This window comes from Arachis hypogaea, chromosome 16, assembly GCF_003086295.3.
Source record: "Arachis hypogaea cultivar Tifrunner chromosome 16, arahy.Tifrunner.gnm2.J5K5, whole genome shotgun sequence".
NCBI lineage: Eukaryota > Viridiplantae > Streptophyta > Magnoliopsida > Fabales > Fabaceae > Arachis > Arachis hypogaea.
This window is the reverse complement of record NC_092051.1, coordinates 5906454-5919184: the sequence shown is the minus strand read 5'-3', so window position 1 is coordinate 5919184 and position 12731 is coordinate 5906454. Positions and strand designations below refer to the sequence as shown.

General features: G+C 30.3%; 1 protein-coding gene across 2 annotated transcripts; it reads right to left on the bottom strand.

The window, feature by feature from the left end:
* Window positions 1-410: 410 nt before the first annotated feature.
* On the bottom strand, window positions 411-9192 carry LOC112758978 (truncated basic helix-loop-helix protein A-like). Of its 2 annotated transcripts, none has more exons than XM_025807774.3 (3): window positions 9016-9192; window positions 8398-8691; window positions 411-670 (listed from the first exon to the last, which is right to left on the bottom strand). In XM_025807774.3, exons 1-3 carry the CDS (start codon window positions 9111-9113, stop codon window positions 589-591), a joined length of 474 nt encoding a protein of 157 aa, XP_025663559.1. In that variant the 5' UTR covers window positions 9114-9192; the 3' UTR covers window positions 411-588. The 2 variants fall into 2 exon arrangements, with proteins under 2 accessions (XP_025663559.1, XP_025663560.1); XM_025807775.3 differs by lacking the exon at window positions 411-670 and adding an exon at window positions 5511-7481.
* Window positions 9193-12731: the final 3539 nt, after the last annotated feature.

The window sequence follows — 12731 nt, the reverse complement described above, 5'->3', positions numbered from 1 at the left end:
ATATCACGTGATAACTATAATTTTAACCACATTAAATGCTAAATATATTTATCAAGATATTTATTAATTTTAACAAATATTTCGATCAGGTATTTTTATTCATACGTTACAAAATGATATATGTTATGAATTTTATATTATATAAATTTTATAATCTTATTCCTGTAACACCCTACTACACAGAGTTTTACGCTTAAGTCGTAGAACAGAGGTAGTGTGGTGTTACGGACCTCTAATCAGTTAAAATATACATATAATAGTGAAAAGAGATAATATACTAGGAGCCTTGAAAAATGGGTAAAACAAAATCGCAAAATAAAAAGCGCAACGCTCAAGAAATAAGATTACTTGCGCACTAAGAAACCTAGAAGATAAGGATAAGCATAAGCGACAGAGTAAAAGAAGGCCAAGAATACAACATAACTAGTTCCTGACTCAACCTGCGAAGCCAAGGCTGGCCGGAGGAGATATATCCCAAAATACACAAAATACAAAATAAGATCCTATCTCTCCCTCAACCTCTATGAGGAGCAGAATAAACAAGTTTCTTGGAGAGCAAGCTAAGTACATAGGTACATATGTATATAATCATAAAACCCAAAATAACCCAGGGACTACTCCGCTCCAAATAAAGATCCAGACGCCTAGCGAGGAGCCTCTCAACCTGCATCTGAAAATAATAATACAGTATGGGATGAGAACCGAAGGTTCTCAGCATGGTAAAGGTGCCACGCGTATAATAAATAAGGTTCTAAGAATGCCAGAGGCAATCCTAGAACTCTGTCATACAATTATAAAACTTAATTTCTAAGCAGAAGCCATAAATAGGGGTAGGTACTCTAAGCCTTCCTAAAATTACTCACTTTTAAACCTAACATCAACATCAACCCATTTTACCCTTCCTCCGTTCCTCTGTCATCCATAATCCAGCAGAGACAAGCAATCAAACAAGTTCACGCACAAGTAAGAAACAGATAGTGCAAGTAGCAAGTATAACAGGTAGCAGGATGTATGTATTCAGTTAGGCAAACCCAGGTAATGCATAGCAATCAAAACAAACAAATGCACATGATGTATGCCTGTCCTATGGATGATGAGGCTCATCTGTCAGTTATCCAGCCAACCCGACAAGTCCGAAAACCTTAGACTGTCCCCATCGCGCATCCTCATGAGTCTATGCATAGATTTCACATTCATTCATCATTTAATCACTCAATGGGGGATATTCATACCTGAGAATTTATACGTGCCCGGTCACCCTTACGACGTTGGGTCAACAGAGTATCGAGATTCAACCTGGAATACGCTGTGGCAAGCCACGGTTTTGTTACCCAGGAAAACTCGTATCTCAGATAGCATCATTCATAAGCCATTTTATGTTCATAATCATTAGTTATCCATTCGTTCAAGCCATAGCATCATAACTTCGTTTAATATTCATCTCTTTTTCTTATAAATCCTTATATTTTCCCTTTTCTTCATTTCCAGTTACCTTATTTTCCTAGTTTCAACTAGCTACTGGACTGAGTACTATACCTTAAGTCTAGAAGGAAGAAAAATGGAGGTTTAGAAGTGAAAATCTGGTTTAAAACACCAAAAATTCAGTTTTGCAGCAAGTTGGGGCCACGCGTGCGCGTGGTAGCGTGAAAAAGTAGCACGCGCGCGCATTCTCTTACCACATGCGTACGCGTGGGTGAGGGTCATGTGTACGCGTGGTCATGCAGGTTGGCTCATCACGCGCACGCATGGCTACTCGCGCATGCGTAGTTTGAAATGTCACGCCACGCGTACGCGTGGATGTACGTTTTTCCAAAAAGAGGCAGTTTGTCCAGAAAGCTGCAAAACCATAAGTTTATCACATGCATAACACACTTTTTACACCAAACTTCCATCGTCCATAACTTTCTCTACAAAATTCTATTTTTCACAAAATTTATATCGTTCAAAAGTTTGTAAAACCATCTTTTAGTTGAAACAAACCACATTTCCATCCAAAATTTGAGGAGCAAGTTATGGACTACCAAAGTTCATCAAAAATCACTTTTTACCAAATTACACCCAAACCTCATTTTCACCAAATTCATATTCCTTACCCTTGCAACCTGCACATTCATAACATATCAAGCCCCATTTCATTAATACTATCTACTAACACATTAATACTCACACCAATTCATAAAACTCATACATTATTCAAAATCTACCCTTTCCAACCATAAGCTTTCATTTTAAAATTTATTAACCCATTTCCTCCATTCATTAATAACCACTCATAAATTACCTTCAACTAATTCAACAAGCCATAACCACCAAATTCCATTAGCATATATCAACATCATCATCAACCCTTCAATAATAATTCCAAGAACACATATTCAACAAAACCAACAACTCATGCTCATAAATTCCAACACAAGCTCAATCATTAATTTATCCAACATCATCACAAAGCTAATCATTTAATACATTTAACCATTTCAACTTAACCTGTGGTTCTCTAGCCTAAGTTTTCACAAAATCTTATATGTTAAACGCGCGAAACATAAACCATACCTTGGCCAATCACTATATTTTGTCCAAGGCAGCCACCTAAGTCACAACACAGCCCCTCAAGCTCAAAGAAACCAACCACAATCTAAGCTTCAATAACCACCAAGCCTCCAAATGTTCACTTTTCAATTCCAATACATGTATATAAACTTAATTCACACTTAATACACATATATATTCCAAATTTAGATTTTACCTAATGAAATCAAAATTGAATTAAGGTTTAGGGAATCCTTACCGCACCTACTCGCGTAGCAACTAAAACCCAGTAAGCTCCGCAAGCTAAATCGAACCTAGAACACCAAATTGGCAAAATCTCACTATAGAATTTCAATTTCAAGAATAGAAAAGAGGGTAGAAAATCTGAGATGGAATTGGAGCTTACCAGTAAAATTGATCCCATAGAAGTGTAGAGCTCGACGCGCTGGACGCGTGGCCGTGAACGGTGCGGTGATCAGAACTCAAACAGGGAAGTTATGGTAGTTGGAAGGTTTGATGAGGGTTAGGAAGCTCTCTTCCTCCCCAAATCTATTCGTTGGTGTTGTTGCTGAATGGAGGAAGAAGGAGCTTCTGCTTCCTTTAAGTTATGGGTCCGGTTGGACCTACGGGCCCGGTTTGGATTCCGGTTCAATCGGTTCGGTCTTTCTGGTCCAATTTTGGGCCAAATTTTTTGAAATTGGTATCAAAATTCTCGTTTTGAGGAGCTCTATCCTATTTTGATATTAGTTTTGTATTTTTAATTTTCTTAATTAAAATTTGATTTATTGAATAATTATTTACCAATTTTAGTGGGGTTTACAATTCCCAAGGAAGAAAAATATATAGTAATATAATATTTTAGAGAAATATCATTTTTTAAAATATATACTAATTATGTGTTATTTCGTGAATCCATTTTTCTCTAAAATGATTGCACTATTCTCTCTTTAAAATTTATTTTAGAAAATATCTTTAAATAATATAATTATATTATAATTAGTATTTAATAAATGATACATAAATATACTAATTTAAGAAACTGTCTTTATTATAATTATATCAGATAAAGTATTTAATATATTATTAAATTACTTATCAATTATCAATTGGAAATATTTTTAATCGTAAAATTTCTAACAATCATTTGAATTTTTTCGATCATGCTGATATATTGAGACAAACAAATGAAAAATTTAACTTATTTGGTACGTAGTTAATTTGTATTATTATTATTATTGTGTTGTTCATTTATTTGTCCTTAATTTCATGCTTTTAATTCATTTTTTTTTCAATTAAACGTTATTGAACTCTTGACTGGAAAAGGAGAACTTATATCATGGTCAAAAGCAGAAAAAAATGGCCATTACATTGTGGTTGATCTTCATGATTTGCAGTATGTGAAGATTTAAAATCTTACAATTAGAATTTATTTTATAACAATTATCTATTCATATGCAAAATTTTTTATTTTTTTATTATATATTACTACTTATTTCTCTTAATTTTCACTTTTATTTAGAAATGAGAAAAAAATAAGATGCACACTGTGGGATCAATTTGGAACTCAATTACTCAATTATCTACGTGATCACCAAGCAACTGAATACATACTTATCCAATTATCTACTCAATCATGGTCCATGCGGTCATTTAAATAGTAAGAGCCAATGCATGATCAATGGTAAATGCTCAAAGTTTTTTTCCAAAGCATTTAGAGATAGGATAATTATTGACGAAGCAGGCTTTTCAAGATATCAAAGAAGAGATGATGGGCGAACTGTATCAAAAAAAACTGTTGAGGTTGACAACTACTTCATAGTTTCATACAATGCCGGTCTTTTTCTAAAATTTAGATGTCACATCAATGTTGAGTATACTTGTCAAACTTCAGCAATCAAATATCTGTTCAAGTATCTTCACAAGGGTAATGATAGGGTGACAACTACATTTTATCAAAACAATGGATCTTAGGTAAATAAAATACGTAATTATTATGATTGTAAATATATATCAGCATGTGAAGCTGCATGGAGATTGTTTGGTTATCCTATTCAAATGAAGGAACCAGCAGTAATAAGATTACCATTCCATCTTTCTGGTGATATGCCAATTGTTTACAAAGATACTGATACAAATTAGTTGGTTGTTGAGACTTCTTTTTTCAAGAAATCTATGTTGATTGGATAATTCAAAGCAAATGAAGCTCATAATGATACAAAAAATCTGACTTATTTTGAGTTTCCAACAAAATTTGTTTGGAATGGAGAGCATCATATGTGGACTCAAAAAGCAAGGCTATGTAATAGGAAGGATATCTCATATACCACCAATGAATAAGGAAGATTATTATCTAAGGCTACTTTTGAACATTCAAAAGGGATGCACGAGTTTCAGTGATCTAAGAACAGTTGATGGTGTGGTTTATGACTCCTTCAAAGATGCATGCTATGTACTAGGACTAGGACTGTTGCAGGATGACAAAAAATTCATTGATGCAATCTCTAATGCAGGAATATGGCACTCTACAACTTTTCTAAGGAGACTTTTTGTTGTTTTATTAACATCAAATAACATGAGTAGACCAGATTTTGTTTGACAAAAGACTTGGAACTTTTTCTCTGATGACGTACTATATGAACAAAGAAGATTACTGCAAATGGAAGGTAACTATAATCTATTATAAATTTTTATGTCCATGGTAGAATTCAATTTAGTCTATAATTATGACAAAAATATTGGATAAGAAATTTTAAGAGTGATGTTCTTTAACAAAATGCCTTTCTTAGGAGTAAAATTATTGTACATATGACAAAATTATTTATTGGTGTTCACTTTAACTTTTTCTCTTTCTCTGATAATATTTAAAAAATATAACAAAACAAAATATATTCAAACCTATTATTCGATAAAAAATTAGATTATATATATATATATATATATATATATATATATATTAGTTTATACTTGCTTTACTTCCTCCTCTTAATACATATTTTGATTCATTGCCGTAAACTGTATCTACTTCATCTAAGAAATCATAACTAAATCCACTTACTTTCAATACTTGCATTTGCATCGATTATCTGAGTGCTCTTTTTTTATATTATAATGATTTTGATATCCATGTTAATCACAACAATAATTTTTAAAAGGACATGTTACTAATGAAGTATTTTTTAAACAAAAAATAAGGAGTCTTATTTATCATTCAACAATGCATTTCAGACTTTTTTTGTCAGAGATTTATTTAATAATTTTTTAAATAATTATGTTATTTTAAATAGAAAAAATACAGATTTGATGATACCAGAAGTCCAAATAAAAGATATTGCACTTGCAAAAATTGAAGATTTGCTCCAGTCAAATGGTAAGTCATTGAAAGAATATTATGAAATGCCATATCCTCCAAAAAATTTGATGTCCAGCTTAGAAGACAGAATTATAATGGAAGAGTTGAACTTTGACATTAATGCTCTTGCGAGTAAACTAGGTGGGTATTTAGAAAAGCTAACTGATGAGCAGAAACTTGCATACGGTCAAATAATTGGTGCTGTTAGCGGTAATATGGGTGCGTGGAAATTTCTTTTTATATGATCAAGGTAGTTGTGAAAAAATATTCTTATGGTCAACTATATCATGCTCAATTAAGTCTAAAGGAGGTATAGTTTTAAATGTTGCTTCGAGTGGGATTGCTGCACTTCTGTTGTCTAATGGAAGAACTGCACATTCAAGTTTTAAAATTTCTTTGACCATAAATGAAGATTCTTTGTGTAGCATTAAACAAGGAAGTCCTCTTACAAAGTTAATAACTAAGGCCAAATTAATCATATGAGATGAAGCTCTAATGATAAGTAAGTATTGTTACAAAGCTTTAAACAAATGCCTCAGAGACATCTTGAGGTGCTCAAATTCGTATAATGCTCATTTGCCATTTGGAGGTAAAGTTGTTTTCGGAGGAGATTTTAGACAAATTTTACCTGTGATTTCCAGAGGCTCAAGGTAAGATATAATTCAGTCTTCTATTAATTCTTCATATTTGTGGCATAACTATAAGATTCTAAAACTTACAAAAAATATGAGATTGTCACTGGGTGAAAACAACATACAAGAACTCAAAAATTTTACAGAATGGCTATTCAAAATTGGTGATGATTTGGCTGGTGATACAACAGATGGTGAATCGGTCGTTTATATACTATCTGACATTTTGGTTAAGAACTCTGAGACAGCTTTGGATGACCTCATTGATTTTGTGTATCCAGATATGTTATCCAATTTATCCGTTGAAAATTATTTTAAGGATAGAGAAATTCTTGCACTAACTCTGGATTGTGTCACTGATGTCAACAATAAGATGATTGCAGGGTTACCTGGACAAGAAAGAGTCTACTTAAGTTCTGACTCTGTGTGTGCTGAGGAGGAAAATATAGAATTTATTTGAGTTAGATGCTTTCTCATCAGAAATTCTAAATGGAATAAATTGTGCAGGTCTACCACCACACAAGTTGGTTGTGAAGGTTGGCGCTCCTGTTGTTATATTGCTGCGGAATATAGACTAAACTAATGGTTTGTACAACGGAACGAGAATGCAAGTTAGAAGAATGGGAAATCATGTGATAGAATGCAAGACTTTAACCGGTAACAAAGCTGGAAGTATTGTTCTTATCCCAAGACTGAATCTAATTCCAAATAATGAAACATTACCGGTCAGATTTTAAAGAAGACAATTCCCAATTATTATGTCATTTGCAATGACAATAAGTAAGTCTCAGGGACAAACTCTATCGAAAGTTAGAATATACCTTCCAAGGCCAGTTTTCACCCATAGTCAATTATATGTTGCGTTATCAAGGGTAACGAGTAAAGATGGTCTGCGAGTGTTGTTGCAAGATCACGGGTACTTGGAAGATAACTACACAATGAATGTGGTATATAGAGAAGTTTTTGAGAGCCTGTAATGAAAAGGTAATAACGAAATTTTTAACTTAAATTTATTTATTTATTAAAATTTATTACTATCTATTAAAAAAATTAACAAATTCTAGGTGCTAATGGATAATGTATTCTTATTGTACATTAATAGCTTGAGAATATTAAAATTATCATAAAAATTTGTATTATTTTATTCTCCTAATAAACAATTTTATAATTACGTTAATCATATAATTTTATATACTAACATTGATATAATGTTGTTTCAAGTATATATTTTACAGGCATCAAAGGATAGTGTTGAATTGATATTCAGTGGGTTTAAATTATTTATTGTTTATTGCAGAACTTTCTGCATTAGAATTCTCTATTAATTTATTGTTCATTTTGATATAATTTTGATATGTTCTTACTTCACAGTAAACCAACATATAAAATTTTGTTGGTGGATTTAAGTATTACTAGATTGTTTATAGTCACATTGGATATATATCTCTGATTCATTGAAAAAAGTAGATTACTAATATTGGTTAATAACTATTTTACTGTTAATACAAGTAACACTATATTAAGAAAAAAAAATACATAATATGTTATTTTTTATTAAATAAAAAAAATTATAATTTAAATTAATTTTAACACAACAACTTAAAATTATAATTTCAGTCTTATTATATGTATGACACAGATTATTACACTTCTTATTTATATATCTCTGCTTATCAATTTAAATTTATCAATTTAAATTCAACAACACAGAGAATTAGTTTTTGTTTTTAAACAACAACTGGTCAACAAAGTAACAGACAGAAAGAAAATAGGTAGGGACCAACGTTTAGAAAATGTTAAAGAAAAGATAAAATATTAATAAAAAAATTAGTTTTGAATATTTTCTAGCTAGGAAAATGATAATTAGGTCGGTGACCATGGACTTACCCTACACCAGGAGCAAAGGAGAAGGAGACACACATCAAATAGTACCATCCGGATTCGCTAAGATCCTCCGGCGACAAGGCGGTGCAAGGAAGCGGAGTTGTCGGAGGATCAACAGCGAAGACGTGGTCTCCATGGCGATCAGACAATAGTAAGTCATAGAGGTCTCTAAGCTGGTTGCTTCTCTGGAGAGACGCCTCCTCATTATTACTACTACTCTTGTTAGCCTCTATTGCTTCAACTATCCTCCTAACCTTAATTTCTCCATTGTAGAATCCATCACTCCACCTCAGAACTCTGCACATTTATTATGATAATTATTTTATGTACTTCTCTAGCTTCCTTATTATAATTAACAAGTAAAATTTGACCATTTCTTTATAATTCAATAGTAGCCAATTTTATGGGAAAAAAAAAAGTTAGATAACAGTCACAGTGTCGTTTATTCTAAAAACTTAAATTGATAAGAAAATCAGAGACACGTAGATAATTATATCTCAGATAATAACTAACTCTAGTTATGAGTTAGCAAAAAATGTTATTTCTCTCTTAACTAGGTGTTTGAGAGCTTCATCGATAACCTATCTATCCCTGAATTTGAGGAAGAAGATGATGAGATACCTTTGTTGTGGAGAGAGTTGCCAAAAGATGGTGTAAGTCCAGTGAAGTGATTGAACCGCAGCCTGCAGCATGCTTTGAACCCTGCTACAGCTTGGCATTGTTATAACCTTGATTGATTGAGATGAAGAAGAAATGTTGTTTTATTTTCCAAAATATATGATATAATATAATGGGAGATATTATTAGAGACTATATTTTCAGCTCAAAAGCCGAATATATATATATATATATACAAGGGAAGGAGAATTTCAAATTAAATGAGACGAGCACGTGCAGAATATGAGAAATTAAGAAAGCTTGACTTTCACATAGGGAAATAATTTCATTCATGTGTAGTATAATTAGCATGTGATGAGTTTTTTATTGCAAATTACAAATGTTATCATCATCTATCTAAGCATATATAACAGGACAGTCTCGCTGAGTGAAAAATAAAAGATGCGAATAACATAAATAATATGATTGTATTTTAAGTTTATTAATCACCCAATTTTATTTTATGTTTAATTAATTTAAAATTTAAATTTTTAAATTAAAATTAATTTTTTTATTTAACCTATTATTTAGGTTATTCAAAAAAAATATTGTTCTTCTATATTTTTTTCATAACTGAAACATATGTTAAAAAAAATTTAGCTAAAAATCTTTAAAATTTGTCTTATTTATTATTTATTGAATAAAATAAGTTTAAACTAATTTTTTTTCTAACATTACTGCATATTTAATTTGTTTGTTAATTAAGAATACAAACGTGGAAGTCTGTTTTTTTATATAAAAGATGAAATTGTGATCATTCTAATGATGTTAATTATTAGATGTAAGAAATTAATTTTTAAATTATTTTTAAACACGTGATTTTTATACTTGATGTAAGTAAAGTAGCACATTCATATAGATATAGTTGGAACACGGCGTACAAATTAAAATTGTTTAATTTTACGTACATATGGCATTTTTGTTAAGGTTACACTAAATAACCTTTTAAAAATACTTTACTAATATATGTGAGAAGTGTAAATTAATTATTCTCCAAAAGGAAGAATAGGAATACGCAAACTATACATAATATTATTATGCAAACTGAAACGGATTCGACTAATAATAATAATACATATTCAATATATATGAAGAAGTATTCAATATTTAAAGAAATAGTGAAATAGACACATCTCAAAGATATTTTTTAAACAATTTAATTAAGTGAATAATAATCTCTTTTAATTAAGCCTAGATATATATCAAAGCCAACCATATAGCAGTAGGGGTGTTCATGGATCGGATCCGATCCACATATTCGCGGTATTTATCCGAATCCGATTTGAAAATTGCAAATATAGATCTGATCCGCAAGACTTTCGGATCAGATCGGATCGGATTCGCACACTAATCGAATCGGATTGCGGATTTTGTGTTAGTATCTATCTGCATATCCGCGTATCCGCAAAAATAAAGAAATAAATAAGTAAATATTCTTTTTATGTTTTATTTTAACTAATAATTATCATAAATGTTATATTATTTTAATTTATTATTTAAGAAAAGTATGTTTAATATTTTTTAATAAAAATAAACTTTTAAAAATATTTTTATATTTTGCGGATATATCTGATATCCGATCCGACCCCGATCCGTACAAATGTGCAGATCAGATCGGATCCAACCTTAGAAATTGTGGATATTGGATCCAATCCGATCCGATAATTTTAGTGCAAATTAGATCGAAATTTTGGCCATATCCGATCCGATCCGCGTTCACCCCATAATAGCAGTGCTTTCAGAGAAATTCCATGTATAGTTTATTTAATTTTGACTGGTTGGTTTACCAGACGGTCTTAGCCTATATATAACAACAAAAGATCTCTCCGTGTATCGTTCCAATTTGGTGATGAGAGTGAGAGTGTTGGTTTGGCTGCAAGCATTATTATTAATTCATAAAAAATATTACATGTCCAAATAAAAAATCAATGATCATTATATAAATATATTAAAATATATAATTTATATTCAATTTTAATTTTTATTCTATACAGATGATTAATTTGATAACTGATTTTTAATATACTCTTAACGTAATTGTTAATTCATTTTAATTTATTCCATGTGGCAGAAAAAAAATATTAATTATTAACTTCTAAAAAGATACAGATTACATCAAAATAACTTTCAAATATATTAAGACAATAGAATGAACTCTAAAAATATAATGTTTAAAAAAATTTGCTCATTGTCATTCAATCAAATATTAAGTTATTATTAGGCATCATCACTATTACCACTTTCCCACCAACCCTAACTAACAACCACAACAACATCATCATCAATAACAACCGTCACCATCACTATTACGGCCAACACCAACCACCACGGCCATGAAGTTATGGAGGCAGGTGATGGAAGAAAAAATCGATAGTAGTGATAACGGTAAAAATAATGGACATGGTAAAGTTAAATTAATCATTTTATAAAAATTAATATTTAATTGAATAAATTAACGGTTGACTCAATATTTGAGTTAATTTTGTCAAATAAAAATTATTTTTCGAAGGATCATTTTGTTGTTATTAGTTTTGGGAATCATTTGATCAAAATTTGCAATTATCAGACACCAAAATAACTATTTAATACACATATTTTAATTGTGTTTTCTAATTCAATTTGAATTGAAGTTTGTTAGGATTTGGTTGAATTAGTCCCACATTGCTTAGGATAGCAAATGGAGTGGGTGGCTTAGGCTATAAATATGAGGCTAAGTTCTCTATATTTTTTGCACCAGTCGGAAACACTTAAAGCTTGTATTTGACTTTTCTTTTCCTCTATACTCTTTGATTAGTGAGTGTTGTAAGGTGTAGTTAAATATTTGCTTTGATAGAGTAATTGGAGTTTCCACGTTAAATTCTTGTGTTGTGATTGTGTCTATTTTATTTCTTTGTGAAATGTATTTTCTCAAGGGGGAATGGTGTATTATTCCCAACAAAGTTAACTCAAAAATAAAAGTATATATCCATTTAAAAATATAATTAATTATTAATACTATATATAATTTTTTATGGATAATTTAGTAAAAAAAATCTTTAAGTATATTTAAATAAAGAGTGAAAGTTTTTACTAAATTTATAAAAAAACATGTGAAATTGCAAATAATATTTTTTTTTATTTGGCATTTTCTTTACTAAAAGAAACAATCTTTATTCTTTAACAAAATTTTACTCTATGCCAAAGTATTATCTATTCTAGTATTGAAGGATTATTTTGTCTAACCCTTTAACATAATTCAAAATGGTTAAAAAATAAACTCCGTAGGAAAATATATGGTTCTCATTAATTGTTGTTTTGTATATGAAAAGTATAGGTAAAAAATTTCTAACAAGTTAATTTTAAATAATTACAATTAATAATTATTAATTTTATATTTTTAAAAAAATAAATTTGACTAATCACTAATTAATAATAATTAATTAATATAAAATATAATTTAAAAATATTTGTTGGCTTATTGTTGGCTAAATTTTTATTGATTATCTAACAAGATTGTTTATATATATATATATATTCTCCTCTTCTTAAGTTTAAACCATGGTGAAAACTCAGGTGTAATCGACTTCACGTGAAGTTGATACTTGAGAGCCGTTAGATGAAAATTCAGTCAAATCAGTCAAATCATCTAACGGCTCTCAATATCGTGAAGTCGACTTCACTTGAATTTTCAGCTTAAACCA

Coding starts and splice junctions, on each gene's coding strand:
- LOC112758978 (XM_025807774.3), bottom strand. CDS start 9,113: ATGCCAAGCTGTAGCAGGGTTCAAAGCATGCTGCAGGCTGCGGTTCAA. Junction 8,692..9,015: donor CAACTCTCTCCACAACAAAG/GTATCTCATCAT, acceptor ATAAATGTGCAG/AGTTCTGAGGTGGAGTGATG. Junction 671..8,397: donor TCCTTTGCTCCTGGTGTAGG/GTAAGTCCATGG, acceptor TATTATTTTCAG/ATGCAGGTTGAGAGGCTCCT.